We start from the raw sequence: 27,589 nt of genomic DNA on the forward strand, positions 1-27,589 counted from the left end.
GGAAACCTTTATAATTTGGACCGAAATACACCTCTGCTTTCCACACTGTCCCATTATGAAATCAAAATGACGAAGGACGCCGAATTTAAATAATTGCGCATCACTACTGCCATCCCTAGATTCATGCGATATATTTGGGGTTATTCCATGCGCGCGCTAATGCTGAAATGCACACCCGGCGTTTCTTGAAAATAGTTAAAGCATAGGCAGTATCTGGATATTAAAGAGACTTGACCACCAAAGAGCGACTGAGGAACCAGTCGGGTTATAAGGACAAGGCCATAATTCCCACGAATCACAAAATGATAACCCTACTAATACCGCTGGCGGCCACGGTACTGCCGATTTTGGCCATTCTCTTTGTGGCGGGTACGTTCCTCTACAAGTTATATGTAAATATACGGTGAGTGCTGCTAACCGCATTATCTAGTAATCGCAACTAATTTCCGGAGTATCCGCAGTTCCCGCTACGACGCCAGGGTCAACTGCTGGTTCTGCAATGGAAACGCACGAGTTCCCTACGCAAATCGAAACAGTTGGACCTGTCCAAAATGCGAGCAGTACAACGGGTTCACCAAAGATGGGGACTACAACCGGGATATGACGTCGCAGCGGGACTGCAGCATCGGATCCCAGAAGAACAGTTCCCAGGGCAGCTCCAGCATCTGCGCAAACTCGTACTACGCCGACGTCCTGGCTGCGAATCCTCCAGCACCGAAAAATGGCCTATGCGATCCGTGCAACGAGGCGCAGCGCCTAAAGGTCGAGAAACTGTCGCAATTCGAGCCCAAGAATGAGTCGCGATTCGATCAGGAACTGAAGGTTTACAGGTGGGATAAAAAAAACTATTGAATTCTACAAAGGATGCTATCAAATCGGCAAGAAACCTTTATGCAAATCGTAGCAGCAATAGATAGCTTGACTTATGTTATAATCAGGTCCAGTATTTAAGATGTATAGCCACAAAAATGCTTATGATTTGCCTATGTTGTATTATATTTATCATATTTCCTCACAGAGAACGACTGGAGAAGCAGTTCCGTTTGTGCAGCAGCTGCGAACGCCATTTGAACAAGGTCCTGCACGAAAAGAAAAAGATGGTTTTGAGTTCCAAGTTCCTCAACTATATCATCAAGGGAGCATCGCTGCTCAAGCAGCCGCACTTTAACCGCTTAGCCAGTGCCCAAAAGCAGCAAAAACTTCATAGATACCGTGTGCTGATGACCATTTTAACCGTGGTCAACATTCTGTGCCTCCTCTGCAGCTTGCCACATGGAACACTCAATCAATTTAGGACGTTCCTTGGCGATTTCTTGGGAAAAGCCTTGTTTTATGTCTATTCTCATGTGCTGGCCTTGATCCGAGTGACGACTGCGGGCGTTGGGACTTTCCTGGAACGGCGAGAATCAACTGCCAAACTATTATTATATGGCCGCACCTTTGGTAAACTCTTGCTTTACTCTGTGGGCTTAAGTCAGCAGCAGGTGCAGCAGGCAACTTTTGCATCTTGTTTCGTCGTGGTCTACCCATATGCCATGTTGGCCGTGAGTTTTCTACACAAGATCAACGACGGGCTGAAATTCACGAGGTTCACCATTGTCCTGCTGTTATGGAGTGCGTATGCAACGGGAATCGAACTCTTGGCTCCCCATATGAATGGAATCTCTTTTATAGTAAGTTTGTTGAGCTTATATATATATATATATATATATCAAACTCTAACAAAGTCTTTTTTACAGCTGCTGGGTAGTGTGCTCACCCTAGCTTTGTTGGCTACCAATAAATCCAATCTGCTAAGTCAAGTGTCTCAGAACGAATCCGCTTGCGAGAGTTTCCATCGTCTCTGTGCGGACGAATGCGATGAGGAAACGCTCAGCATGCTCAGCCAGCAGCTAAGTGGATGCAGCAATAACAGTAATGGCAATCTTTCCCTGCCCTCCGCCTCTGTTTGCCACTCGCCGGCCCCAACGATCTCGCAGCGAACCATCCAACCGCCAGCTTCCCTGCTTTCCCTGGATTCGTTGCGTCTGTCAAAGCAACAGCAGGCTTGGTCCTCGAACTATGGAGGAGCGTCTACGGTGGTCACACCGCCCCCCCAACCAGCGATGATGTTTCAGCAAAAACCAATGAGGCAATTGGAGTCCCAATGGTATCGTCCTGCACCCAATAGCCTGGCCCAAAACCAGGCTTTCACAAGGTCCACAAACAATCTGTTGATGCCATCACGTTTGCCAGCGATGAGCAGGAATGTCGGTGGGGCCGATGTAGGAGCTTGGGTGGCGGCCAATCAAAGTATCAACCAGGACCTAAGCACCGCCAGTCTGATGAGACACTACGAGGAGAAACAGCAGCATCAACTCTCCCGCACCTCGTCGCAGTCTTCCGGATTCGAGTCGCAGACCCGACAAGAAACCCAATGGGGAACAGCTGCTCAGCCATCGAGGGACTACGGCTGGTCCGAGACCCAAGGAAGTCAGCGTAACCTGGCGGTCTTCCCGCCCCTAGCATCGCCCACGCCCACATTAATGGCTAGTGAATATCAATACCCGAGGGCAACTATGCCGCAGCAACAGGCCACAGTTCAACCGGGAGATTTACTGAAACGGTGGATGGAGATCAGTTCGAAAGCCTCACAGCCAATTCACTAATTTGTGATAAGGTCCTCAAATTTAGAGGAAACCTAGAAGAATTGTAAGATTCACAGAAATCATAAAAAGCTAAGGGATTTTTAGGGTTGCAAAAAAAACACTGCCAGTAAGAACATTTAAAAAGTTTGACTTTATTTAATTGTCAAGTAAATTGTGACATTTTTATTATTTTTCATATTGCTTATGACTATCAGGTCTACAGTTTTCCTAACGACTATAATATACTTTTTTTTTTCCATAAAGATCAATAGTTCTTGTGGCATCGATAAAATGACACTCCAAGGCACATAATTGTAAGTGTAAACTTAAACATCAAAGTCTATAAATAGGTAGAGGGAGGATAGACTTAAGTAAATTATCCTTAGAATTAAGACTTAACTTTAGTCGTCTGTTTTTATAGTTAAAACCATATGACCTTTAACATTATTTAGATCAATTTATATGATACAAATGTAAATTTATTGAAATAAAAGTGGAATAAATATAAAATGTCGTTTGTTATTGACCCTTAATTTAAACTATTGTTTAAATGACAAGCAGTTTCATAACATAAAAAAACCTAAGAAATGTTATATTTAAACAAGTTTTAGATCCAAAAAGAAATTTTCAGGTATTCTAGAGTTTGTGTTAAATTGCTTGGGTCATATTTTGAAAACTAAAGTTTCTAGGTCCTATGTTTTTTTAACGATCTGACGTTTTTGTTTTAATAAGCTGGTAATACTTTTGAATTGTTGTTTGCACTTTCTCTTAAGATCGCTTAAAGACTCTCTTTGTCAAACGTTCCCTCTCTCAGCAGAACTTATCTCAAACGTTGTTGCCAGACTGTTGTTCTTGCTGCCAGGAAAGTAGATTTTCTGATCGACTTCCAGAAGTATTTATTGTATAATAATTATTCTTTTAGAACAAGTGTGTAATTTGTACAGTTGTACCGTGTAGGTTTTTATTTTAAAATCTGTTAAGCCATATTTAAGTAAATGTAATTTTAGCAATTCGTGCGAAATCGCGAAAACCATTTAGTAGACAGCTTCCTAAACAAAGTTTATTAAGATAAAAATATATGTTATATGTATATTATGTCAACTAATCGTATGCTAGGCATATTATTTTCGGATCACCAATGTTTAAATGACTTGTAGCGCTCAATTCTTCAGTTGAAAAACGTACCGGAAAACGTTATTTTAGTAGATTTTTTTCCGATATTGGGAACATTTTTAGGATGTTTTGTCGCCAGCCAGCTGGCAACACTGCTTCAATATGGCTGCCGTATCGTAATGTGAATTTTTTTGGGAGACCGAGACGTACATACTTTTGTTGCTGCCAAAGTGGATGTGGACAGAGGAAAATAGTAATATTTAACTACGTTGCGTGAACGGGATGATCGTCGTAATCAAGTTGCGACCACCGACAGCGGTTTAATCGGCTAATAATAATAATCGACTTAATATCAAGTTACCCCATCGCGGATACACATTAGTTTTGCGAAGGGCAGAGCAGCGCAGAGCATAGCGAATTTCCATTTATTGCCAACAAGACTCTTGTTGTTGTTGTTAGTGTTCAGTGAGGGGGCACAAAAGGGGCTAACAATTGCGTTCGTAATCTTGGTGAAAAATCGGTGACCGTTCTTTTCCTAAAACATCGCGATAAAGAATATAAGAAAGAAAAATCTGATTGAAAACCAAAGAGCTGCTGTGCGAGAGCGAGCGAGCGGGAGCGGGCGAGCTAGCGAGTGAGCGAGTGAGAAAGCTATGTATTGCATTTGCATTTCGTTGTGTGTGTCGTCGTTTTCGTATTCGTTTTTGCCTCTGCTTCGGTAAAAGTCGGTAAAAAGCCTTTCCAACTAAACCACTTTCGGGGAATTGGATTCGGAAGAAGGAAAATCGAAATTAAATAATAATAATGCGTTACATCGATGGCAACAGCGATTCCCAGCTAGCGAATCCTCTCTAAGCGAAGAGCGAAGGGAGAACAGCAACAGCTATAGCTTTTCATGCCTCTTTGGGCCGATCGGAAGTTACATATATTTGATTGGTAAGTACAAGAAGTGGCAGCGCCATGGATGGCCAGCAAATCAATACTTTAAGGGGCTGCCATTCCGTTTCGTTCCGTTCGTTAGTTTTCCTAGCCCATTCGTTGGCGCTCTCTCTCATGAGAAAACGGACCCCCGCCCGCCCCCAAACACCACCTAAACGTCTGTGTGTGCGTGCTCTGTAATAACGAGTACACTTTTCTGCACATACAAAAAAAAAAAAACAGAAAAAAAAAGACCGAATAAAGAAATTCACATAAATTTATGGCACTCTCGGTCTTCTACGCGCTCTCCATATCCAATAGTGTGTGTGTTTTCATTTTTAAAAAACAGTTGTTTTCACGGAAAGGGAATTTTTCTTTTGGTGATATTTTTAGACAGCAAGCTCCTTTCGGATATTATTTATAACCCCCCTCGAAATGTTTCCACGCAACGATTTACGCGATAAACTTTTACAAAGTATATGTATGTGCAAGCCCACTTGATTTTTGGTATGTAAGTCTTCGAATTGCTTACGTATTTATGAAATATTACTGTGCGTATGGCAGTGGGCGTGTGTGTGTGCCGCCTTCAGTTTCCACTTATTTTCCTGGGGATTTCCGCTTGTGACAAAGGCATTCAAAAAAAAAGAATCAGGGGGCGTGGCTCTCTCCGCAATTAATTTAGATCAATAATTCGCCTCTACTCGAAAGTCTGTTCATATGTGAAATCAAACAACTAAAAGAAACAACATTCGAATTCAGATTTAATTTATATTTCTCAGAAGTCTTTAACAACCAAGTATTTTTTAAATTCAGCTTAATAGCGGGTAAAATCATAATAAAAAAAATCATAAATTGGCATTGTTACGATTTTACGTTGTCAGTTTAACAGGGAAATATAATAAATAATATAAAGAAATCCAAATACAGATTTAAGGTATAAAATTAAGTTTTAGAAAAGCTAATAATTAAACAATAATAGCAATTTATTTATGTGATGTTACTAAAATGTAATTTTTTTTAACTTATATAATATTTCACACTTAATCATAAGACAGCTAATTTATTTATGTTTTAATAAATATATTAAAAATTAATTTTAAATTAACCACAATTTGGCGCAAATTTTTTAATAGCAAGCAGCTTAAAAGGCCAAAGTTTATTAATAATATTAATATTTAATTACATTAGTTTTAGTAGTAAATAAATATATAATATATGTAAGACAAACAAAACAGAAAATTGTATTCATGTAATTCGGGTGTTAATGGACTTTTTTAAATTTTTTTATTCTAATTATCCAAAAATAAGTTTACACTTACAAACTTTCACAAATATGATTACTGTATAACAATTAATTAATACTATTCATTCCATCAAACCAAGCTTTTAGATTGTAGCAGAACGAACTCACGAAGATAACCATTAGTATTATATAAGAAGTAATTTACTTTAATAATGGGTGAATTGGTGGAGAATTTAGAACGGATTGCCCTTGAGCTGGTGGCAAACTTGGCCCACGGCAATGCCACTTTAAGGGTTCCCCGGAATTCATCACCGAACATGACCACGGCATATCGACGAGTCACATATAATAGCCGCGGAAGCCGGCATAGTTTTTGCCTGCTGGTTTACATGCTGTCCCGGGTCCACCGATTGCAAGTTCGCGGAGGCAGCTTCACCGTCCGTGGACTTTACTACGGTGATTCAATGCTGATCCGGTCGCAGTCCAGGATTGCCGAAGCCAGGCTGGATGTCTGTCGAATGCTGAATACATCCCCCTTAAGTTTGGGCATCCTGGCCGCCTCCAAGGGCCTTATGTCAGGTGAGTCCCCCTGGAATCCCTGACCAAAGGCCGTCCAGCTGATCGGTTCCTTTTGCAGGCGATGTACGGCTGCTAATGACGAATGGGGATGTAATGGACAGCAGTTTGTATTGTGGACCGATGACGCTGCCCACAGATCCCGAGAAGGTTGATCGCATCGAAACCCAGGCGGACTTTGTTTTGGTCGTTGAAAAAGAATCAGTGTTTGAGAGTCTGCTGTCGAGGAATGTGTTTAGCACTATTGACGGACGCTTCATCCTGATAACTGGCAAAGGATATCCCGATTGTTGCACTCGAAGGATGGTCCATCGGCTCACTGAGGAGAACCAGCTACCGGCTTACATTCTCGTGGACGCCGATCCCTTTGGCATCGAGATTATGCTTATCTATCGCCATGGCTCGCAGACCATGAGTTTTTCCAGTCAAGAACTTGACACACCTTCACTGCGTTGGATTGGACTACATCCCTCCGAGATTCCCGCCCTCGGCACTGGAGCGGTTGCCCTGGGCACCGGCGACAACAAGAAAATCAATGACCTCCTCGCCCGCAACGACTTGGAGCCGGGAGTGCGCCAGGAACTGCGCATGCTGCAGGACGTTCAGCTAAAGGCCGAAATCGAGAGTGTCATCGACTTCCTGACCGACGACTATATACCGAACAAAATCAATCGGAATTTGTTTTTGTAGAGCAGGGTGGTAAACCTCATGAGCGAATTGATTAGTTTATACGGCTTACTGTTAAAATTTCACTATTGATTAAAAATAATTATATATATAAAAATATAATAAGATTCATGTATATGGTAATGTGAGTAGTTCGCGTAATCGGCTTCCATTAATATTTGAACTGATTAAAATATTCCACTGATTACGCAAAATAATGAATCAAGTCGTCAAAGTTAATTTAACTTACCATTGTTTATTCCCAACAGTCTATATACGGCAAATAGTATTTATTTAAAACTTATATGATACACAAAAGAAACAAGTTAAATGGTTAGATCAAGTAAATATCTGAATAATTGGCGGATAATGGCTATTGTTACTCTTGTAATATCTGAGTTTTCAGTTTCAAGTTGTTGGTGTTGTGTGGACAACTTGATTTCGAGCGGACAAAGCAAGTCGAACCAAGCAGACAAAGGAGATTATTTATTATGCTCTTAAAAGTATTATGGCTTAAGGTCGGCTATCTGAGTCGGTAATTGACTACGTTTTTGATAATGCCAAGGGAATGACCAGCAATTAAAAGAGTACCGATAGACCTAAGCATGCAGCTTTATTCAACTCTATACTAATTCTGGTTATATTTCTTTGCAGATGTGAAGGAGTTCCACGGATGGTAGAAACCCACTGGGCATTTGACTAATTTTAAGCACCGAAACTTGAAAGACTCACCGGAAAATACTCGAATCTCACGTGCAGAATCTCTAAGAACCCATTTGGATTATTGAAATATGTCGACAGCAATGCGAACCACACTGCAGCCAGTTCCTGAAGCCCTGCCAGCGGAGAGCGTGTCCAATGGCACCTCCTCCAATGTTGCAGCGCCCGCGGCGCCAGCGACGAGCGCCACAAATGCGGCGCCACCGCTGGCCGCCGTCTCCAGCACAACCGCCACCTACGCCACCAACTCAATCAGCACATCCTCGCATTCGGTCAAGGATCAGCAGCAACAGCAGCAGCAGCAGCAACAGCAGCAGCAGCACGACTCAGCCAATGCCAACATTGTGTCACTGCCACCAACGACAACGCCAGTCGCCAACACAACAATGATGCCCATTGTAACGTCCTCGAATTCGGCCAGCAGCAATAGTACTACGGCCACGCCCACGACAACACCGGGGGCGGGGGCAGCGACAGGTGGAGTGGGCTCAGTGACCCCAGCGCCCGTTTCGGCGGCATCGGCCAACACCAATCACTCGCACCAGCACAGCCACCAGCACCATCATCATGTGGCCAACAACATGACCACGGACGGTGCCCGTTTGTCCAGTAACAACTCGGCGGCGGTGGCCAGCTCTGCGATTAACCACCACCACCATCACGCCCCCGGCAGCGGTGTGGCGCCCGCCGTGAACAAAAACGTGCTCAGCACTCACTCGGCTCATCCCTCCGCGATCAAGCAAAGAACCTCGTCCGCCAAGGTGAGTACTCCCTTGCTTTGCTAATCCCTGTATCTGTCACCCGTCCCCACGTCTTTAAGTCGGTCTCTTTTGGGAGCCTTGTTCACCAGCCGTGTTCGGTGCCATCTTCTAGTTACTATCATCATGAGTCCTGTGGCTTGGGTCATATTTTTCGTAATGTTATTAGTTTTTAAAGGGTGGACTCAAAAAACCCGCTTACTTGTATTCAGGTTGTCTGTAAACAACACAATTCTATCCGAGTTTTCTTTGTAAAAGCTTAATTTTGCTTATCATAAAGATATGAGAATAAACATTAGGTTTTTTCAACAATAATTTTATATCTAAGAAAAAAAAATAAAACAAATATTTATTGCTGCTAATGCTCATCGAAATTAAAGTAAAATAATCTGTAGTAGTACAAAAAAAAGTTTTTCCATTTTAAATGTTAAGGAAGTAATTTAAAATACGAGGGTTTTCTTATTAGGAGTCCACCCTTTGTGTCCTTTGAGTCGTATCAAAATTGTCCCAGAATCTTGTTGGGTGGGGGAAAACTTATTTAAATATTCAAGTTATATGTACGTATATTCAATGTGTCTAAATTATGTAATTTCGTAATTTTTTTTAATATGGCTCTCATCAAGAGTAATAGTAAACTGCAGTTGTGCCAATATATCATATTTACGACATATTAAGGTCAATGTAAACACAGTTCCAATTGATCTTTTGTCCCTATATCGTATACCATCGCTTTTTTACGCTTAAGAACTGAAAACATAAATAGTGATCAGTAAAGTTATTACTTACTGTGGAATGTGTATATATTTAGGTTACCATCAGGATGATTTTATAATACAGTTGCCAGTGGAATACTTCTGATTTATGTTAACTTGCGAAAAGCATGCTAATGGGAACCAACAAAAGTCTTAGCCACTTGCCAATTGGTAACCACAACATGGTTTAAAGTATCTAAAAATGATGTCGACTTTGCTTCATTTGAAAGGCGAAAAGGCTGAGTCAATAAAGCTGACTACTTCCATTCAGAAATGCAATTATAGTATTTTAAACCATTCTCGATAATCACGTCACATTATTCTAGCTCTCTTTTTTTCTCTCTCAGTCTTTCCGTTTGTTGTCTAAGCCAAATTCATGGGATCTTTACACTTCTCTCCGCACAAGCATATAACTGTTTTGATTTGAAATATTTTTCTGTGAGAGTGTGTATGCTTTATCCGATCAGACTAACACTTGAATAGTTAAAATGGTGTAGGTAAATAAGCTTAACTAGTTGCCGTGGTGGATGTTAGGTGTGCAATCGAAAGAGTAACTAACTTACAAAGATCTTAACTAATAGCACAAGAATATTATACTTAGCGAGTTTTTTTTTTCGAAAACTTTTATTTTTTGTATATTTAGGCTTTATATTTTTTTAAATCTTTCTTAATTTGTTGGGGTTTTTTAGAAAACCTCTCAATTTAAGGAAATAAATATTCAACTTTCTCTAATATTTTTTTTGTAGAATAAGCCATTGTAGCTTTTGCTTTAAAATTCTACTTGTAGAACTTTCTAAAGATCTTAAAGACTTCTAGGAACACAGTTCTAGTTTTTTCATATTAGAGTTTCATATTGTACATTAGTTTCGGACGGTGCTAGATTTCAATTGCTTTCTAAATATTTAAAATTTCTTGGAGTTTCCTGTTTTATTTTTTTGAGAGTCCGTTTAAAGCTTTTGACTCTTTGTTGTGGGTTTCTCAATTTATGCTAAGTCGTGTATTATTTTTTGTTTCGATGTGGTATATTTGTGGAATCCAAGCTCGGCTCGCGGACAGGTTCCAAAACTTATATGGAGATCCCTTTGCCATACTGAGCTCTTCCGACTTCTCTCTTTTTAGCTTTAAAGTTTCTCAATGTTTGGCGAGCAATGTGTGTTGTTGTTCCTACCAGTTTTTTTGTTGCAGTGTGTGTGTGCCACGCGTTTGTGTGGTTATGAATCACCTGCATTTACCTGCAGATTGCATACGAATTATAGGGTGTGTCGTCGTTGTCTTGGAGTAGATACAACAACAATCAAAAAATTAAAAATAATAACAGCAACAACGACCTTCCCAGACGCAGAACTTTGGCGAAAATGCCAAGCTCGCGCTCGCCACATCCACAATTACATTCCACAGCCACAATGGCAGCCAGCATGTAGCGATGGTCGAAAGCTTGTTTTAGTATTAAGTTCCACTTCATTCGTGTGGTCACCGTCGCGCTGTTTCTGTTGTCATTATCCGTCGCTCTCCGCCGATATCGTTTTGCCGTAGTAGCTATAGCTGTATCGTTATCGCCCAGCGATGAGTTGACTCCGGGTATTGTTTTTTCTTCTTTCAATTTTTAATTCGCCATTCTGCCATTGTGACCAGTTATTATCGCACAAGCACAAGGGCGGCGTTACGTCAAAACAATGCAAAAAGCGAGCAAAAACAGCCAAGAAAAGCGAAGAGATTGCCAAAAGTTATAGCGCAGTATATAATTGTATTCCTAATCCCAGGGCGTTACAACATCCGCGATAATAAACGTCACTGGCTAATCTGATCAACGAGAGCTTAGAATGAAATCAAGGGCATGAGTACGCAGCTTAAAATAAACCGAATTGACGTAGAAAAGTCACAGTCACAATCACAGTCGCACTCTCTAAATACTAAGTACACACGCACGTGTGTTTATAAATAAATTCGGTTAAATAGTGTTTAATTTATAAATTTCCAGCCTGGATTGGCTGTGCATATGTGTGTGTTGCAGTTCCAGTGAAATATATCCAGCTTTTTTGAGCCACAACCAATTCATCTCGCAGATACATTGAGAAATGAGCCAATTGCGGGTGATAAGTTAATTTAATTATAAAGTACGAGTATAACAAGAAATAAAAAAAGAAAAACTGTAGTAGTGCAAGCGAAAAGAACGAAAGCGGAATGAAAAGGAAAAATGAACAAATTCCTACCCAAACATACAGGCGTAAAAGCAACAGTCTAAGTGTGTGCTAGTGTGCGTGTAAGTAACGCTTAAACGAGGTAACTAGCAGAAGAACAGCAACAACAAAAGAGAGAGCGAGAAAGAATCGCAGAAATAGCAATAGCAATGTGTGGGGCTTCATCGTTGTCTCTTTAACGCTTATGATTGTTGTTGCTGGTCATCTACTATCTGTGTATCTGCGTATCTGTATCGGGCGTGCCAAGGCTTACGATCCACAATCCATATTCACACACCCGCAAGCCCAGCTGGAACGCGTGTGGATCTTATCGCGAGTGTCTTGTATCTACAAAAACAGACAAACACAGTCACACACACACACTGAGATGTGTAAAGTGCGATAACTGATAAGAGACAAGTGTTTCTACCTAAAACTACCATACACCCTACCTTTCACCACCACCTTTTCGCGTCTGTAAGCAACAACTTTAAAAATATTCCAGATCCACAGGCAGAAAGATAGCCCACAACTTATGTACTGAGCTAAATTTATCAAGACTTGTATCCTAATTTTTAACTAAACCAAAAAACTATCAAGATAAACTTTTCTTCGAACATTAGATAACAAAAATGAAGAAAAAAAACTTTATTTGTGCCAATGATTGTACTGTTCCTGTTAGCTGAACAAAATTGTGAAGGAAATTTATGATATATAATTTTATGTGCTGTTGCGTTAAGCGAACAAGAATATACAGATTTACATTTTATAAAAAGAACTTAGAATTTGAAAAATACAACTACAAAAGGTCAAAAAAATATGCAAATAAAATTTTTACAGTCAAACTTTAACACAAAGTCTCAAAGTCGTTATTGGCCACATAAAGAAGGAATAAATGTAAAATAAAATTCATAACTCAAAGTTTTTTTCCTTATTGTGTTTATTTTTAATAAAAAGTTTATCATTTTGATAGTATTGTTTTTCTCTGTGCATTAAAAGGCTAAATAAAAGCGCTCTATAAGTTCTCTGCTGTGACTGTGATTGAAAATGGTGACTGTGACTTTTACTGCGTCTTCAGTGTTTACTCATTGTGCTCTAATAGAATTAAAAAAGATGGACTTTTCGAAATAAAAGCGACAAAGCAGCGCCTGAATTGTGATTGTGCCACACTAAACGAACAAAATTTATTCATACTTTTATATGCATACAAACACCCGCGCACTTAGGGATCTCAATGTTTATACACGAAAATCGCTGTGATATTTGCCAACGCGAAGAACGAGGGAATATGTGTCACAGTTTTGTTGCAACTGGGCCATTAATTCGTGTACCGTGAAAACCGAGCCACGACGAGAACGGAAAACTCCAACCAAACCGACCGCACCACCCACCAAAAACAACAAAAATAATCCACCATGGGCCAGACTTCGAGTCACCGGCAGACGCACCACAACAACAACAACAAGGAGGAACCACAACTGGCCCCACAGTTTGGAAATCGGCGAACCTCCACTCGCAAATCGACGACTTCGAAGCATTACCCCACACTGGTGCAGCCATTGCGCAAGGATGAGCTTTCCTTGTTGCGAGATTCACTTCTGCGCAATGGCAGTATAATGCGCAAGAATCCGGAACGTCGACCGGTTACGATCAGCGAGCTGAAGCCGGCTAATCCTGGCCAGGGTACCTCCGGTAGTGCCCTGCCCATTACAGCAGAGGACGCAGCGGGTGGCAGCAGCAGTAGTACTACCCAGCTGATGGCTTTTCAACTTCCCGTGGATCGCAGTGCCAAGACTGACGACCTGGCCGCCGAATCTTCTGCCGCCACTGCAGTAGTGGCGCCCAAGGAGGGACGCAATGAGTTCTACATTGTGGGCGATGGATATCATCGCACGGATCACTGCTACTATCGCAGTCCCAACGGTGATTTCCACAAGTTGCCATCGGATTCCTTTCACAAGATGTCCGAGGGCTGTTTTGTGCGAATGGCCGATGGTGTATTCCGTCGCTTGGAGGTGCCCACCAAGGCGCAGATATCCCGACGATCCAGTAGGGCCGAGGAAATAGGCGATGCCACTAGCCAGGGAAATGGCAGTGCCGCCACCAATGTGAAGAGCCAGCTGATGAGGTTTCTCAAACGTTCCAAAAGCCACACACCCGCCACTATTGCCAAGTTGCAGCGGGAAAAGGAGGAGGCTCGGGCGGAGCGGAAACAACGGCTCTCAAATGCCTTGCGGCAGAAAAATCTGGCGGCCACAAATGCAGCCTCGGCGGCGGGTAACTCATCCTATGCAACCGGTGGTGGTGGTGGTGGCACCGTCAGTAGTCGAAACAACAAGATCGTGGTGACGATGATCGAGAACGGCGGCTTGCCCATTGTGGCCACCAGCAAGGCGGAAAGGCCCAAAGCCAAGGAATCAACCAGTGAAAAGGCACGCACCTCAAGGGTATGTATTTATGGTTGTGACACGAGGTATACGGATAGTGGGGTTTGGTAATTATACAGTTATGTGGTTTGATTAAAGCCAAGTTTTTAATAGAAAGGGATTATAGGCAGGGTTTAAGCGGTTCCAAGAGAGTTTTCCCGAAATAAAAAAAAAACAAACACTTGACCTTGCTGGCCAGAGCTCTAGGGGTTGTATGTGATTTAGTCCCACTTAAGAGCCATAAAGCTTGTCGTCGGTCTCGCACACTCACCAATTCATTTATCAACATTGCGATTTTTTCGATGTTGTGTTGCCATCTCCTTATCCCTACCACTTTTTCATTCAACCTAATCGTAATCGTTGTTTCGTTGTTGTCTGTATCTGTCACGGTTTTGGGTTTGTTCTCCACAATCAAATGATTTACGATTTCTTTTATTTTGATTACGGATTTTGTTTTATTTCAGATTTTTATTCCCCACATTGATTTCTCATTACCCACACGGAATCTAAAATATTTTCAGTCTGATTGCCCACCTGATATAGGGACCTAATGCTTACACATTTACAGACTAAGGGATTGAATTCAAGATTACTAATTCCCGGTTTTAAATCATCCCAAGTTAGTTCACAAGTTCACAATAGTTGACCTCATTACATTTCCCTGCTGTCAGCAATCATGCGAAACTTGCAATTCTATCTGTAATGTTTTGGTTGGGACTTGAAAGGCTTGACTCAAATCTCGTGTCTTGTTTTAATATAGATTAAGCTGCAAGTTATTCAATTAGCTCAATTAATACGGACATGTTTCACCGGCTCTGCTTCCAGATACCTCGTAGTAGTTAATTGAACCCAACTTGACTTGGAAAGCTAAAAATTAGCAGAATGATCCAACATATATATATATATATAGACAGTTATTGTTATCTAACAGAGTCGGAATAATTTCTTTGTTTGTTAGTTGATTTATGGGTTCTGAATAATTTTTTCTCATTCAGTTTTATTAACAAATTCGTGTTAAAAATGGCTTATCAGTTCCTTACTTAGTTGTAAATAGAAAAGACAAGCAAAAGGCTTTAATTAGGAGACCAAATTTAAATAAGACCTGCAAACTAAAATAACTTAGGTGGTGTCTCTTATACATTGGGAGCTATGAATATTTCAAAGGCAAAATTTTAAAAATGTTTGAGACTTTAATTAATGTTTATTAGCAAGCTTTAAAGGGATCGTTTAAATTTAATCTCAAGCAGTAAAAGACAAACCTATTTTTTTATATTATTTTTCGATACAGAAAAAACTGTTTTTAAATGATTTTTTTCGTGTTAAAGATTTGAAAGATTTTGTGTTATACTTGAGAAACAAAGATGTTTATATTTGAAATATATTCAATAAGTTTAGCTTAATGGAAACAACTTTATTATAAAGTTTAAAATTGTGAACTTAGTATTAAGTAGGGCATTAAGGTGCCATTTTAAAGTTGGGGAACTAAAATTATGATTTCTTTGTGGTAACGTCATAAAGTGTCCTTCGATAATTAGTAAATTACATATAGCTTTCACTCTGTAAATCATTGTAGAATAAAGTAGGGAGAAGTTGATTACTAGAAAAACTCCCTACTAGTTTTTAAAACCGGAAACTCTTGATTTTAATAGATAAGTGAAGGTGTCTGATTGATATACTGTGTATGTGTGAATCAGGGAAGAAGCGCTTTGCGTAACTTGGGGAACTTGTATATTGCGCACATGCGCAGAACGCTAATCTCTGTCAGCAAACACAGTTAACATTTTCGTTCCCAGCGTTACGCTCAGGTGATATCAGTGGAACTCGCACGCACACCTACATACCTTTGGGCTCCAAACGGGGCTTCTCTTTGTGGGAGAACTAGCACACAAATACACTATGTGATTGTGGTGGTGGTGCTCCACCAGTGGAGAGAGCTGCCTACTGATCGCCAATGTGTGAGTGTGTGTGTGCTGTGTTGGTGTATTAAGGCCGACCGCTCTGTCGCAGTCGACGTCGCTGCCCAGACCGATTCCGTGCTTTGGAATACTCCGTGCTCTCGCTCTCCGGCACTCCAGTTCCAGTTGCTGAGTAGCCAAGTGGCTCTTTGGCTGCTGAGCTGTTGCTGTTTCTGTCGCTTTAGCTGTGTTTTTGGTGTTTTTTCGGTGTCTTCTGCGTTTTGTAGATGTAGTCGTCGGCGGCGTTTACGTCAGAGTTACAGAGGAGCCAACCAAAGCTATAATTTAATACCCCCACGTAAAGCGAGTGCGAAAAATTGCGAAAGCCGCGTGCCTCTACGATAAGATAAGCGTGCGGCTAAAGAACTCCGGCCAACGAAAACGAACCTTTAATAATCGGGATTTGTGCGAAATGTGATTTTTTTTATAACTCAAGTGATAAATAAGAAAAGTACCCACACACTTTAAAACATCCGATGTATATAAGCTAACTGTGTTTTTTCAGCAGTGAAAAAGTCGGCTCAATTGTCTAAAAGTAGTTCATTTGCCTTGATGTGTGTGTGCTGGTGTGCGCACCATTGTATGTGTGTGTGCATTGGAGCTTTTCGGCTTGCTCACTGAAGCAGCGACGAAAAATGAAATAAAACTAGCCAACTAACGAACATATGAACGAATTGTTCAGATACTTGTAGATCTCCACATCGTAACTATTTAGACAGTAATTAAAGCAACAAAGGAAAATAGCGTAAAGGCAAATGAATCATAAAACAGAAAACAGAAATGAGAGCGTAGGAGGGGGATGGGCGGAGGGCAGGAAAAGCGTGACACACACACGGGTGAGTGAGAGGTCGAGAGGGAGAGAGCATCTCAGCTGAGCTTGTGCAACAGCAGTAGAAGTAGAAAAGAGCGATGGAAAACAAACACACGAACAAGAGCTCACCTCCACCACAGGTGTGTGTGTGCGAGAGCGTAGGTGACTGCTCTCTCGCGCACTCTCTTTTGTTGGGTAAAGGTGTGTAGGTATATAGCCCTCCCTTTCGCTCCCCCACTTTGCCGAGTGTTTATTTCAGTGTCACCGGGGAGACAGATTAGCTCTTGTCCGCCTGTTGTCGTAAATATCACACACGCTCTCCCCCTCCGCCCATATACGTACATATATAAATGGAAGTTGCTGCCTTTAGCTGGCTGTGTGTTTAATTCATTTTCGAGGTTTTAATGCGCAACAACTGCGACTTGTTGTGTGTTGGTTAGGCGACAAAAAACAAACAAAAGCTGCGTTGAGAGTTTAGAAAGCCCAATGTAAGCACACACACATGCAGTTGTGTTGTTGTGAGCTGCATTGTACTGCCGATTTTCAGTTACAAAGCGAAATCTCCAATTTAATAAATTTCCCTTAACTCACAGTGTAAGAACATTAAATACACGCCAAGCGCCAGTTGAAAAAGATATAAAAAAGAAAAAGTTGCGATCTCTCCGAGCAACAAGTACTTGTGCACCAACACATACACAAGCAAAGGTAGTGCCACGACAAAAAAAGAGAAAAAAAAACACAGAGAAATCTAAACCAAAAGCAAAACGGAGGAGCAATGGAGGCCACCACTACCACGACACCTGACTTAAATCGCGGCGATGCCACCAGGAAGAGTGTCCGACTGTATGCCGCCCGCAAGGGGGCGGCACCTGCACCGCCCAAGCTAACTGTGGCGCCCTCTAGCAATCAAAATAACAACAATAACAATAGCTGTGAAAAATTGCCGGAGACGGAAATGGATCTTCAGCGAATTCATCTTGCCAGCAAGGATCTCGAAAGAGTCGACGACGATGATAGCATTGTGGAGCTGCGGCGACGCAATGTGCAGGCGACTCCATTGCCCAGGATTGCCGTTTCCGCCCTGCCTACTCTGCAGCCACATCCCAAGCCAAAGGAGCGTCAGAAGCCAGTGCCCAGCAGCCTCCTGCCCACCGAGGACGATGTTGGCGTGTCCTTCGCCCTCGGCTCTATCGAGAAGCACATCCACAACGTGGAGGAGAGCTTCAAGCAACAGCAGCAAAACCAGCAACAATCCCAATCTTCCATGGACGTTATGAAGCTGGAAATTAAGCGCAAGCAGAGCAAGCGATATGGCGAAACGGAAAATCTTTTGCGACCGGGTATTAGTGACATGTCCTCGGAAAATGATTTCCAGTATTTGGGCGGCAGGCGGGCAGGCGAACTGGACGCCAGCAACGAGCTGATGCTATCGGAATTTCAGCGTGGGAGCGATGGACGTAACTCGATCGGTGCCTATTCCAAGAATTCGGCTGCAGCCTCAAATGGAACAAATGCTGCGAAGGCCAAACTAGCACGTACTGCCTCGGATACGAAGAACAACGACACTTTGCTGGCCATGCGGGCCACTCTCAAGCAGAAGCAGCACTTGCAGGACGAGAAGCAGCCGGCAGTTTGGCGACCAGCCGGTACCGCACCCACTCCGGCGGCCAGAAGCTCATCGACCACATCCTCCACCTCCGCCTCGACCAGTCGTGGCGGAAGCAGCAGCAGCGTGGTGGACGGAGTGGCTTCATCCAAACTAACTGCTACCACTATATCGGCAACCAAGAGACGTGAGGAGAATTTGCGACAATTCGAAGCTCTGTTGGCCCAGAAGTCTTCACACCGTCACGCCGCTTCCTCGGGAGCATCTGGTGCTTCGGGCACGGCAAACAGTACCGCCAGCGCGAAGAGGCGTTCAGAACGGCCAATTGTGGCGCCTATTCCGCCGTACAATTCCAGCCGAGCAGAGCCGGTGACCAGCTCGACCAGAGCCAGTGTGGATCCAAAATCCACTTCGGGACATGGATCGGGGTCCGGCTCCAGGCCAGCAGCTCCGCCTGTGGTACACCATCATCGAACTGGCCACGTTCCAAGCGTAGTGGCGAACCGCAGCAATGTTTACAGCAACAATGCTGCACAGGTAAACCTTAACTTTGCAGGACAGAAACGAATTTCATGTTGTGTCGTCTCAATTTTTAAAATCACCATAATAACACTTTTTTTTAAATTCGACCAGTCTCAAGGGAAACATTTATATAAATGTGTTTTTTAAAGTCACATCAACTTTTAAACGCTAAAAATTAAAAGATACTTGTGTAATTGTCAAAGAACTATCTCTGAAACAATGTGCTCAATGTCATCCACCCAGGTCTTCATTTGAATTTACTATATTTTTGATTGGGATAAGTTTTGGGGAACACTAGATATTTGACCACATTTGCCAATCCTTGATATACACCTCCAAAAGTTATCTTTACTTATCCGTACGCTACTTGCAGGGTTCGCCTAACATGCAGATGCGGAGTAGTGCTCCCATGCGATGGCGCGCTACGGAAGAGCACATTGGCAAATACAAACTCATAAAGACGATCGGCAAGGGAAATTTTGCAAAGGTGAAACTTGCGAAACACCTGCCCACTGGCAAGGAAGTGGCCATCAAGATAATTGACAAGACTCAACTCAATCCTGGGTCACTACAGAAGCTCTTCAGAGAGGTTTGTTAAGCTTACAATAGTTTATTCGGACCTAGGATCTAACCCCACTCTGCCCACAGGTTAGAATAATGAAGATGCTGGATCACCCCAACATAGTTAAATTGTTCCAAGTAATCGAAACTGAGAAGACGCTTTATTTAATCATGGAGTATGCGTCCGGTGGTGAGGTCTTCGACTATCTGGTTCTACACGGACGCATGAAGGAGAAGGAGGCGCGCGTCAAGTTTCGACAAATCGTCTCAGCCGTGCAATACTGTCATCAGAAAAGAATAATACACAGGTGAGGCTAAACCATTACTAAAAGCTTAACATTGAACAACAATTTGTTTAATAATATGTTGGTGTATTTATCTGTTGGCTAAAATAAATTACATTTTCGTTAACAGGGACTTAAAAGCTGAAAACCTTTTGCTGGATAGCGAATTGAATATCAAAATCGCTGACTTTGGCTTTTCGAACGAGTTCACTCCCGGCTCAAAGCTGGACACGTTCTGCGGTAGTCCGCCGTACGCGGCTCCGGAACTGTTTCAGGGCAAGAAGTACGACGGACCCGAAGTCGATGTGTGGTCGCTGGGCGTCATCCTGTATACGTTAGTGAGCGGTTCCCTGCCCTTCGATGGTTCCACCTTAAGGGAGTTGCGCGAACGCGTTCTCAGAGGCAAATATAGGTAAATGATAAATACAAAATAAATGTGTTACGAATGGAAATTAACTACTCCAATTATCCCCTCAGAATTCCCTTCTATATGTCCACTGACTGCGAAAACTTGCTCCGCAAATTCTTAGTACTGAATCCCGCAAAGCGTGCTAGTCTTGAAACAATCATGGGCGACAAGTGGATGAACATGGGGTTTGAGGAGGACGAACTCAAGCCCTACATTGAGCCCAAAGCCGATTTAGCCGATCCCAAGCGGATAGGTAAGACGGGTACTGTATACAAAATTCATTACTAATACTATTAACGAATTGTGTGTGGACTGGAGTTTTGCCTGCCAATTAGTTATTTTGTTATATTGTTCTCTATCTTTGCATCTGCTATGTAACATTACTAATAATTATATGTCAACTATTTTTTTATGAACATGTTGCTTTGATTTTGTAGTTAAATGTTGCTTACAGACTTCCCTTTATTTTTGGGATTTCCCAGTGTTGTGCTATCCTTTTGGTTATAATTTAAATTTATATACCTTCATGGTGTTTCGTTTGTTAATTCTCACATAGCTGCGGGGTCACAAACCGGTGTCAAGAATTCGCTATCGATTCGGCGTAGTGCGTACAACTTGATGTTGATGGTGAACTTTCTGATCGACGAGCGGAAGAGTCCACCCAAAAATGTATGCAATCCGTGTAGTGGGCACGTTAACGTTCGTCGTCCAGAGTTCCGCATTAACCACCAACTCTCTATTCTCTTTCTTACTTTCTGTCCGCCAAATCCAACAAACAGGCCGTCCAGGAAAAAACTTCAGATATCAAACCGGCTCTAGAGAACGGATAATCTCAAATATTTAAAAATCTTGAACAGCCAGCCAAGGGAAATCAAATATTGATTTTATTTTCTTATATTTTTTCTTGGTTTTTGTATTACTCGTTGCCTGTGTAAATTACTGTCGGTATGTGCACATAAATAATATAAAAAAATTGGGTTCTCTGAGAAGTTTACTTTTTTTTTGTTCATTGCCTCCGGTTTGGGTCCTGTAACGGCGATGACAATTGTATTATTTAAATTTGCTAGTTGCATGGCTTTTATACATAATTACCTAGTTTTGTACCCAATGTTCTTACTGCCGATTGTTCAGTTGAAGGCCAAGAGAACACACAATTCCGGCTACTCCAAATTAAACCAAATCAGTTCGAGAATCGGCGACCTCTCTAGCCAAATATATATGTGTAAACGTAATGAATTTGCATGCGCTATCTAAACGTATTAAAGTGTCGATTAAATGTCCATAAACACATCCACTTACAACCAACCAAACTGTTTGTCATTTCCGCATCGCGATGTTTAGAAGCTCTAGTCGCGATGGGCTACAATCGGTCGGAGATCGAGGCTTCGCTCTCCCAGGTGCGCTACGATGATGTATTTGCCACGTATTTACTGCTGGGACGCAAGAGCACAGACGTAAGTTTGTATATCGGATTGCCTTTGCATTCGGGCCGGAACAAGTACTAAAACGAGTCTTTATCCCACGCAGCCGGAAAGTGACGGATCGCGATCCGGTTCATCGCTCTCACTGCGCAACATCTCGGGCAACGATGCGGGCGCCAATGCTGGCAGTGCGGGTGTGCAGAGTCCCACACACAGAGGTGTCCACAGGAGCATATCGGCGTCCAGCACGAAGCCAAGTCGCAGAGCCTCGTCCGGTGCGGAAACATTGCGTAAGTCCCGCTTTGGGGCTAACGGTTTATCTATTATTTTTTTGATAGTAAAAACATTCTTGGTCGGACACCCAGGATTTAGAAAAAAACTTAACTAACCTTTACCAAAAATACTAATTTGAATCGATTGTCAGATAATAAACACCGAACATTAATGTTGTAATGTATTCTGTTTTTAATTTAAAGTCTTTTGATTGTCGGAATTTTGTAAAAAAAAATGTTGTTTTCAAATTAAGTGAATAGATAAAATTTGTTTTAAAAACTGTTGTCAAATATTAACAAACTTTTCAATTTACGTAAATTATATTCCTTCTGTGACATATTTAAGCAGGCTTGAAACGCAAATGAAATCAAAGAAATCCGTATAAATAATGAAATAATAGGAGTCTTATTAAATTACGTTTAGTGACTAGGGAAATCTAAGTTTTGATTCCGCCCAAGATATTTTTACTCAAGCTAAATTTTTGCCAATACCAAGGAGTACCCATTTTAATTAATCGATTTACATTTAATTACAGGTGTTGGACCGACAAATGCGGCAGCAACAGTGGCGGCTGCCACGGGAGCCGTGGGTGCGGTAAATCCAAGCAATAATTACAATGCTGCAGGATCAGCGGCGGATCGGTCATCAGTGTAAGTAGCTTAAAAGAAAATTTGATATTTTAATAAAGCATAAAATTATCCTCGGCAGTGGCGGCAACTTCAAGCGTCAGAACACGATCGACTCGGCTACGATTAAGGAGAACACAGCGCGACTGGCCGCTCAAAATCCGAGGCCCGCTTCGGCCACCCAAAAGATGCTCCCCACGGCAGACCCCAGTGAGTGATAACCAGATGATTGGAATGAGCAAATTACCTTATATGAATGTTATCATCGAATTTACAGCACTGAACAGTCCCGCCAAGCCGCGAACGGCAACGAAGTACGACCCGACGAACGGCAATCGCACGGTTAGCGGCACAAGTGGCATCATTCCACGCCGCTCCACCACGCTGTATGAGAAGACTTCGTCGACGGAGAAAACCAATGTTATTCCTGCAGAGACAAAGTACGTGAGAGTTCAGCTGGTTCTGTTAGCGTATCGTCTCCTGACGACATAAGTTCTAGCTTGACCCCTAAACTGCTGTACGAAGTACCCGGTTATTGTTTGCATCACATTCCCCGTTTGGCAGGCTTATTTAGTTGTTCAGTCAGTCGGTAGCTGTGTAGCCTGCCACAAATTATATATTATTTTACTTTGGTTCGCACGCAATACGATCTGTCAAATTGGATCGTGTACGGAGGTTAGAGAGCATCTAGTTAACGCAACAGCTTACACTCCCATCAACACAGAGATGTAGAGGAGATCGTTCAAAGATTCCCAGTGAATACGAGCGACATTTTATTGTATATAGTCACGCACAGTTGAGTTATCTTTAGTTGCCGTGCCGTTGGCACATTCAAAAATGTACCTTATCTTGTTTTCACATTCATTTCATTTGGTTATATTTGAAAACCGAAACTCTTACCAAACAAATCCAAAACAAAGTCATATTTACGATTACGATTCTACCACTTTTCGGCCTAAACCTGAAACATGCACATTACCAGCAGTGGATCAGCAGCTCCCGCTGGAAAAGGTCATACCAAAAGCGCGTCTGTCTCGAGCCCTCGCCCCTCTGCAGACGGATGCGTCTCGGTCTCGAATGACCCGCTCGGAACGAGGTATACACTTGAGTAATTAACAAAAAATCGCAACAACCAAACAAACCAAATTCTGTTAGTTTGATTACCGGATTATTTGAAATTCAACTGCTTTTGGTTTCTTCCTTATCATTTAAATATTGGCTGGCATTTTATTTGTTTGGGATAATTATTGTGCATTACTCGACAATCATTTCACCGAATCGTCTCCATGAATCATCGACTCAGTATCAGTCACAATGACCTTTGTAGACCAGCTATCTTAAAACAACAAATAAATAAGCACTTTCATACATAAGACATACATTTTCTAGATGTTCCTTTTAAGTCTGGGCCTTGGACCTTTTAAAATCTTTAATCGGATAAAATTGCAATAACTTATATTTTTATATATATATATATTCGAAGTGTTTTGGTATAGAAATAGCGACTAGAAGTTAGAGAATATATATCCCTGAATCATGCTTGTATTTCCAAGTCAATAATAACTATTTTTGTAGTCCCTTTATATAAATATTTAAAAATTTGAAGAATAAAACTGCCCAAGAGGTATCTGTGCTGTGCGTGATATGTTACATCTTAGTTAAATGCTTTTGTCCCAACTGTAGATTTTTTGGAGGAGAGTTAGGGATATTTATTCTTAAGTTTGAGTTTGGATGGAACGCAGCGTTGCTAAATGGTTAACATATATATTTATCTCTGTAATTATAAGTATTAGGTATTTCGTATGATTTGTTCACTGTTTACTCTCCTATTAGTTTATAGTGTTGGCCTTTCCTAGTTTCGTTCTATTTGTTTTGTATTTATCTAATTATCCAATGTAATTTTAACGACCTAACAATTTGATCAATTGAATAATGTAAATTTCTTATCTTTTCATGTTTTTACAATTTTAAACATTGTCTGTTTACAAACCAAATGTCTAATTTTGATAACTACTACACTACCACATATGTACATCCATTCTTTGTGGCGTTCTATATCCGCAACTACAAATAACACCACCACAACCTACGAATCTGAATCTGAATCTGCAACAACCTCCTTCGTCCTCCTATCGGCGCTCGCTCAATTATTGTACTACTCTACTATTACTACCCTTTCGATCGTACTCGTAATGCAAATTGAAAACCTGAACAAAACCAACAATAATCCAACAACTCAAACAAATCCGATTTGAAAATGCAAATGCAAATGCAAATACTGAAATGAATGTGGTTCGAAATGAATTCAATTTGGATTCGTACCGAACCAATCCAATCGAACAAATTTGGTGAGTGAAAACTGCAATCTTACAATAAGTGATAGAGATATCTATTGTGCCTCATTTAATTAAGGGTCGTGAGCGTGTCCTTATTATTACAATAATTGCAATTTCCTTGCAATCATTGTATGCATAATGTTATTTTCATCGACTTGATGTGTATTGCTTATTCGTATTTACCACGTAATTTTTGGGTAAAAAGTAAATAAGCGAACACGACCCTTTCCATAAACAGATATATTGCTTAAGTATCTATAACTAGCGTACGGTTTGGTTTTATATTTCTCATTTTGTTGGTCTACTTTCGCATCTTTTGTAATTCATTTTAACAAAATTCAATTGGCGGCGATGCCAAGACATATAATTGCTCGAGTAATGCTCTCTTGGTGTACAAGTAAACTAAAGTCGAGTACCGGATGTATACCCTTAAGAAGTGAATAGTTTTTTATTTCGTATTCGCATTGGGAAAGTCCAAACAGTCGCGAGCAAGTTTTTAAATAAATAAGAACTCATTATATTGTTTGTTTCCTCATGCATGTATGTCTCTGTCAGTAAAACTCTATATTGACTCTACTACCATCGCCAGTAAAATTGAATTTTTCCCATTATTGTGTGTTTTCGTTTACTGTTAATGTTACTACTACCTACAAAAATTTAAAACTCAGTTTGATATAGTTTGTAATTGTGCTGCTGTTGTAACTTTTGTACCTGAATATAACTACTATGTGCTCTCCAATGTACGACTTCCATGTATCTAACTGTTTAACTAATACATGCGTATTTCTTCCAACAACAACTCCTATTCTTTTCTACGATTATCGCGTAACGCGTTAGGACGTATTGCCTTAGACGAGCTTATTAGTTTGTAATAATAAATATTACAATCCAGTTGAGTTCGCTCCATCTGAAGAACATTAATTTGTAATACATGAATTTTCGATGGCCTATCGATCGCATGTCTCATATAACGCATAACGCTTTCATGTAGTTTGGAGGATCCAAGCTTCTTGTTTGCCGAGCTTTCCAATATACTCTACATTCATGCATATGTTCATGTCCATAGAACCAACGAAATAGTTGAAGTTTGTCGTATCCTCTTTTATTTACATATAAGAAACGTATTTTAAGTGCTTGTCTTTTTAAGAAAATTTACATGATATATTTTTATTTTTTCTTTTCATTTTGTTTATGTCTGCGACGTGATCGATAAAAAAACAATATACAAAACCATAAACCCTTGGTTAACGTCATCAATTTGTCACATCAATCAAACGAACTGCTTGATTCGCGCTGCTCTGACCATCTACACCCGCCTGCCGCCATCCTACATAAAACCCAAAAACCAATCCAAACCAAACTGATCTCGAATTACGAATTACGAACACGAAATCAAATAAACCACGAATTGGCCAATGACGCATCATGGGTAACGCTTGGACCTCCAATAACCAAACGACTCTACTCGAATTGATTCGATTTGATGATGATGACCAACTCCCAACGCCCATTACTCATACCATTCACCAAAAACATTATCTCTCACATACACACAACACGATCATGACATGTGACAAACGCTCGAACGGTTCTGTACAAACGAATACACGATTACACGATTGCCAAACAAAAACAATCAACAAATATTTAATGGAAAAACAAACAAAAAACCAACAATCTTATACTGATAAAATCATATTCGTTTCCCGAAATGCGATTCATTGGATTTGAATGTACTCTCCGACGAACTGATTCGATACTGATTTGATTTCCATTCATACCTGTGTGTGTATATGTATCGTACTTGTACATATATAGTCTGTTCGATCGACTTAGAATGGCATCGGCTGTTAAATCAAGCAGACACTTTCCAAGGAATGTTCCATCACGTTCAACCTTTCACTCTGGTGAGTTTTCTGTTCACTTATTTTTATTAGTTTTAATAATAATAATTTAATTTTATCCACACCTCCTTCTACTAAAAACCAAAAAAAAAAATTTGTTCGAAATAGGCTAAATTCATTCTTAGATGTTAACGCGGTGTTGAATGCATTTTATTTATATTATTTTCGAAACTGAAACCGTTTTCATGCTGCATCCGATAAAAAACAACCCAATTTCCTCCCGCACTGCTGCACCTCTTTTCCATACATATTGCATACCAATCGCGCCTCTTGTTTTATTTTAACTTGTCAAACCATTCGTAACTATATAGTCAACTCTACCGATTCATTTAGCTAAATGTTACTTTATGTTTTTGTACATCGCATCGCTTATGATTTTCGGGATCAAATTCTGCACCCCTCTGCACGTTTGTCTAAGTGGACTCGTAATACTAGTACGTTTGCCCATTATACATCGAATCGATCCCGATTTCCCGACCACCCATCCCTACCACCGCTCCTTCTGTAAATGTCTTTGTGTGTTTGGAAATACGGATGAAAAACTATTCATATTACTGAATTTACTGAACGATTAAAAAACTGACATTTGTCTGTCTACATTCAGCTATCGCGATTCTACTAAAAAAAACGTTAACTAGACAAAGTGCAATGTGATTGTTAATGGATGTAATATTAATTATAGAATTCCAGAATTTGTAGAATATTTATTAGTTTTCTATTTGCTTACTTATTTGAAAGTAAATGCAAATCAAAGGTAGGGTTTTATTAAAATCTCTAGATTTTTAAAATAGAAATTAGGTGTAAATTATGAATAATAAGACACTCCTAATAAAAATTAAATAATAAAAAAATGTTAATCATATTAAATATGTATTATAAGACTAACTATTGTTATTAGAGATTTC

The 27,589-nt window shown here is 40.8% G+C and overlaps 3 protein-coding genes across 32 annotated transcripts in view; all 3 read left to right on the forward strand.

Annotated features, from left to right (window-relative positions):
* Nucleotides 1–9: 9 nt before the first annotated feature.
* LOC128254932 (uncharacterized) lies at nucleotides 10–3,166 on the forward strand. 3 transcript variants are annotated; one of them, XM_052984304.1, is made up of 4 exons: nucleotides 10–403; nucleotides 462–830; nucleotides 1,019–1,673; nucleotides 1,728–3,166. In XM_052984304.1, the coding sequence occupies exons 1-4, from the start codon at nucleotides 303–305 to the stop codon at nucleotides 2,646–2,648; spliced, it is 2,046 nt and encodes a 681-aa protein (XP_052840264.1). In that variant the 5' UTR covers nucleotides 10–302; the 3' UTR covers nucleotides 2,649–3,166. The 3 variants fall into 3 exon arrangements, with proteins under 3 accessions (XP_052840264.1, XP_052840265.1, XP_052840266.1); XM_052984305.1 differs by having other exon boundaries at nucleotides 13–403; nucleotides 1,740–3,166; XM_052984306.1 differs by lacking the exons at nucleotides 10–403; nucleotides 462–830 and adding an exon at nucleotides 835–954.
* A 707-nt stretch (nucleotides 3,167–3,873) lies between these two features.
* LOC128255064 (MAP/microtubule affinity-regulating kinase 3) overlaps nucleotides 3,874–27,589 on the forward strand; it is a 31,205-nt gene continuing 7,489 nt past the window's right edge. For 2 of the 28 annotated variants that reach the window (XM_052984513.1, XM_052984530.1), the window contains exons 1-13: nucleotides 15,808–16,466; nucleotides 17,336–18,885; nucleotides 19,244–19,459; nucleotides 19,519–19,739; nucleotides 19,846–20,127; nucleotides 20,193–20,386; nucleotides 21,466–21,578; nucleotides 21,652–21,835; nucleotides 22,354–22,468; nucleotides 22,527–22,654; nucleotides 22,722–22,884; nucleotides 23,427–23,540; nucleotides 26,617–26,687. In XM_052984513.1, the coding sequence (XP_052840473.1) occupies nucleotides 17,518–18,885; nucleotides 19,244–19,459; nucleotides 19,519–19,739; nucleotides 19,846–20,127; nucleotides 20,193–20,386; nucleotides 21,466–21,578; nucleotides 21,652–21,835; nucleotides 22,354–22,468; nucleotides 22,527–22,654; nucleotides 22,722–22,884; nucleotides 23,427–23,540; nucleotides 26,617–26,687 (3,169 nt within the window). In that variant the 5' untranslated portion in view covers nucleotides 15,808–16,466; nucleotides 17,336–17,517. Of the gene's footprint in view, nucleotides 3,994–4,533; nucleotides 4,677–7,797; nucleotides 8,625–10,261; nucleotides 11,212–12,652; nucleotides 13,998–14,440; nucleotides 16,467–16,515; nucleotides 17,231–17,335; nucleotides 18,886–19,243; nucleotides 19,460–19,518; nucleotides 19,740–19,845; nucleotides 20,128–20,192; nucleotides 20,387–21,465; nucleotides 21,579–21,651; nucleotides 21,836–22,353; nucleotides 22,469–22,526; nucleotides 22,655–22,721; nucleotides 22,885–23,426; nucleotides 23,541–26,598; nucleotides 26,688–27,589 lie in introns of those variants that run through there. The other 26 variants (XM_052984529.1, XM_052984537.1, XM_052984518.1 and 23 more) reach the window with 25 other exon arrangements.
* LOC128255066 (meiotic recombination protein W68) lies at nucleotides 4,541–7,227 on the forward strand. Its single transcript, XM_052984544.1, has 3 exons — nucleotides 4,541–4,676; nucleotides 6,042–6,480; nucleotides 6,539–7,227. The coding sequence occupies exons 2-3, from the start codon at nucleotides 6,114–6,116 to the stop codon at nucleotides 7,165–7,167; spliced, it is 996 nt and encodes a 331-aa protein (XP_052840504.1). The 5' UTR covers nucleotides 4,541–4,676; nucleotides 6,042–6,113; the 3' UTR covers nucleotides 7,168–7,227.

This window comes from Drosophila gunungcola (genome assembly GCF_025200985.1).
Source record: "Drosophila gunungcola strain Sukarami chromosome 2R unlocalized genomic scaffold, Dgunungcola_SK_2 000006F, whole genome shotgun sequence".
NCBI classification, from domain to species: Eukaryota; Metazoa; Arthropoda; class Insecta; order Diptera; family Drosophilidae; genus Drosophila; species Drosophila gunungcola.

What these genes read in the sequence shown, in the direction of transcription:
- LOC128255066 (XM_052984544.1), top strand. Translation starts at nt 6,114, where the DNA reads ATGGGTGAATTGGTGGAGAATTTAGAACGGATTGCCCTTGAGCTGGTG. An exon ending in CTCCAAGGGCCTTATGTCAG is followed by an intron (nt 6,481 to 6,538) that starts GTGAGTCCCCCT and finishes TTCCTTTTGCAG; the next exon opens with GCGATGTACGGCTGCTAATG.
- LOC128254932 (XM_052984304.1), top strand. Translation starts at nt 303, where the DNA reads ATGATAACCCTACTAATACCGCTGGCGGCCACGGTACTGCCGATTTTG. An exon ending in AAGTTATATGTAAATATACG is followed by an intron (nt 404 to 461) that starts GTGAGTGCTGCT and finishes GAGTATCCGCAG; the next exon opens with TTCCCGCTACGACGCCAGGG. An exon ending in TGAATGGAATCTCTTTTATA is followed by an intron (nt 1,674 to 1,727) that starts GTAAGTTTGTTG and finishes ACTCTAACAAAG; the next exon opens with TCTTTTTTACAGCTGCTGGG.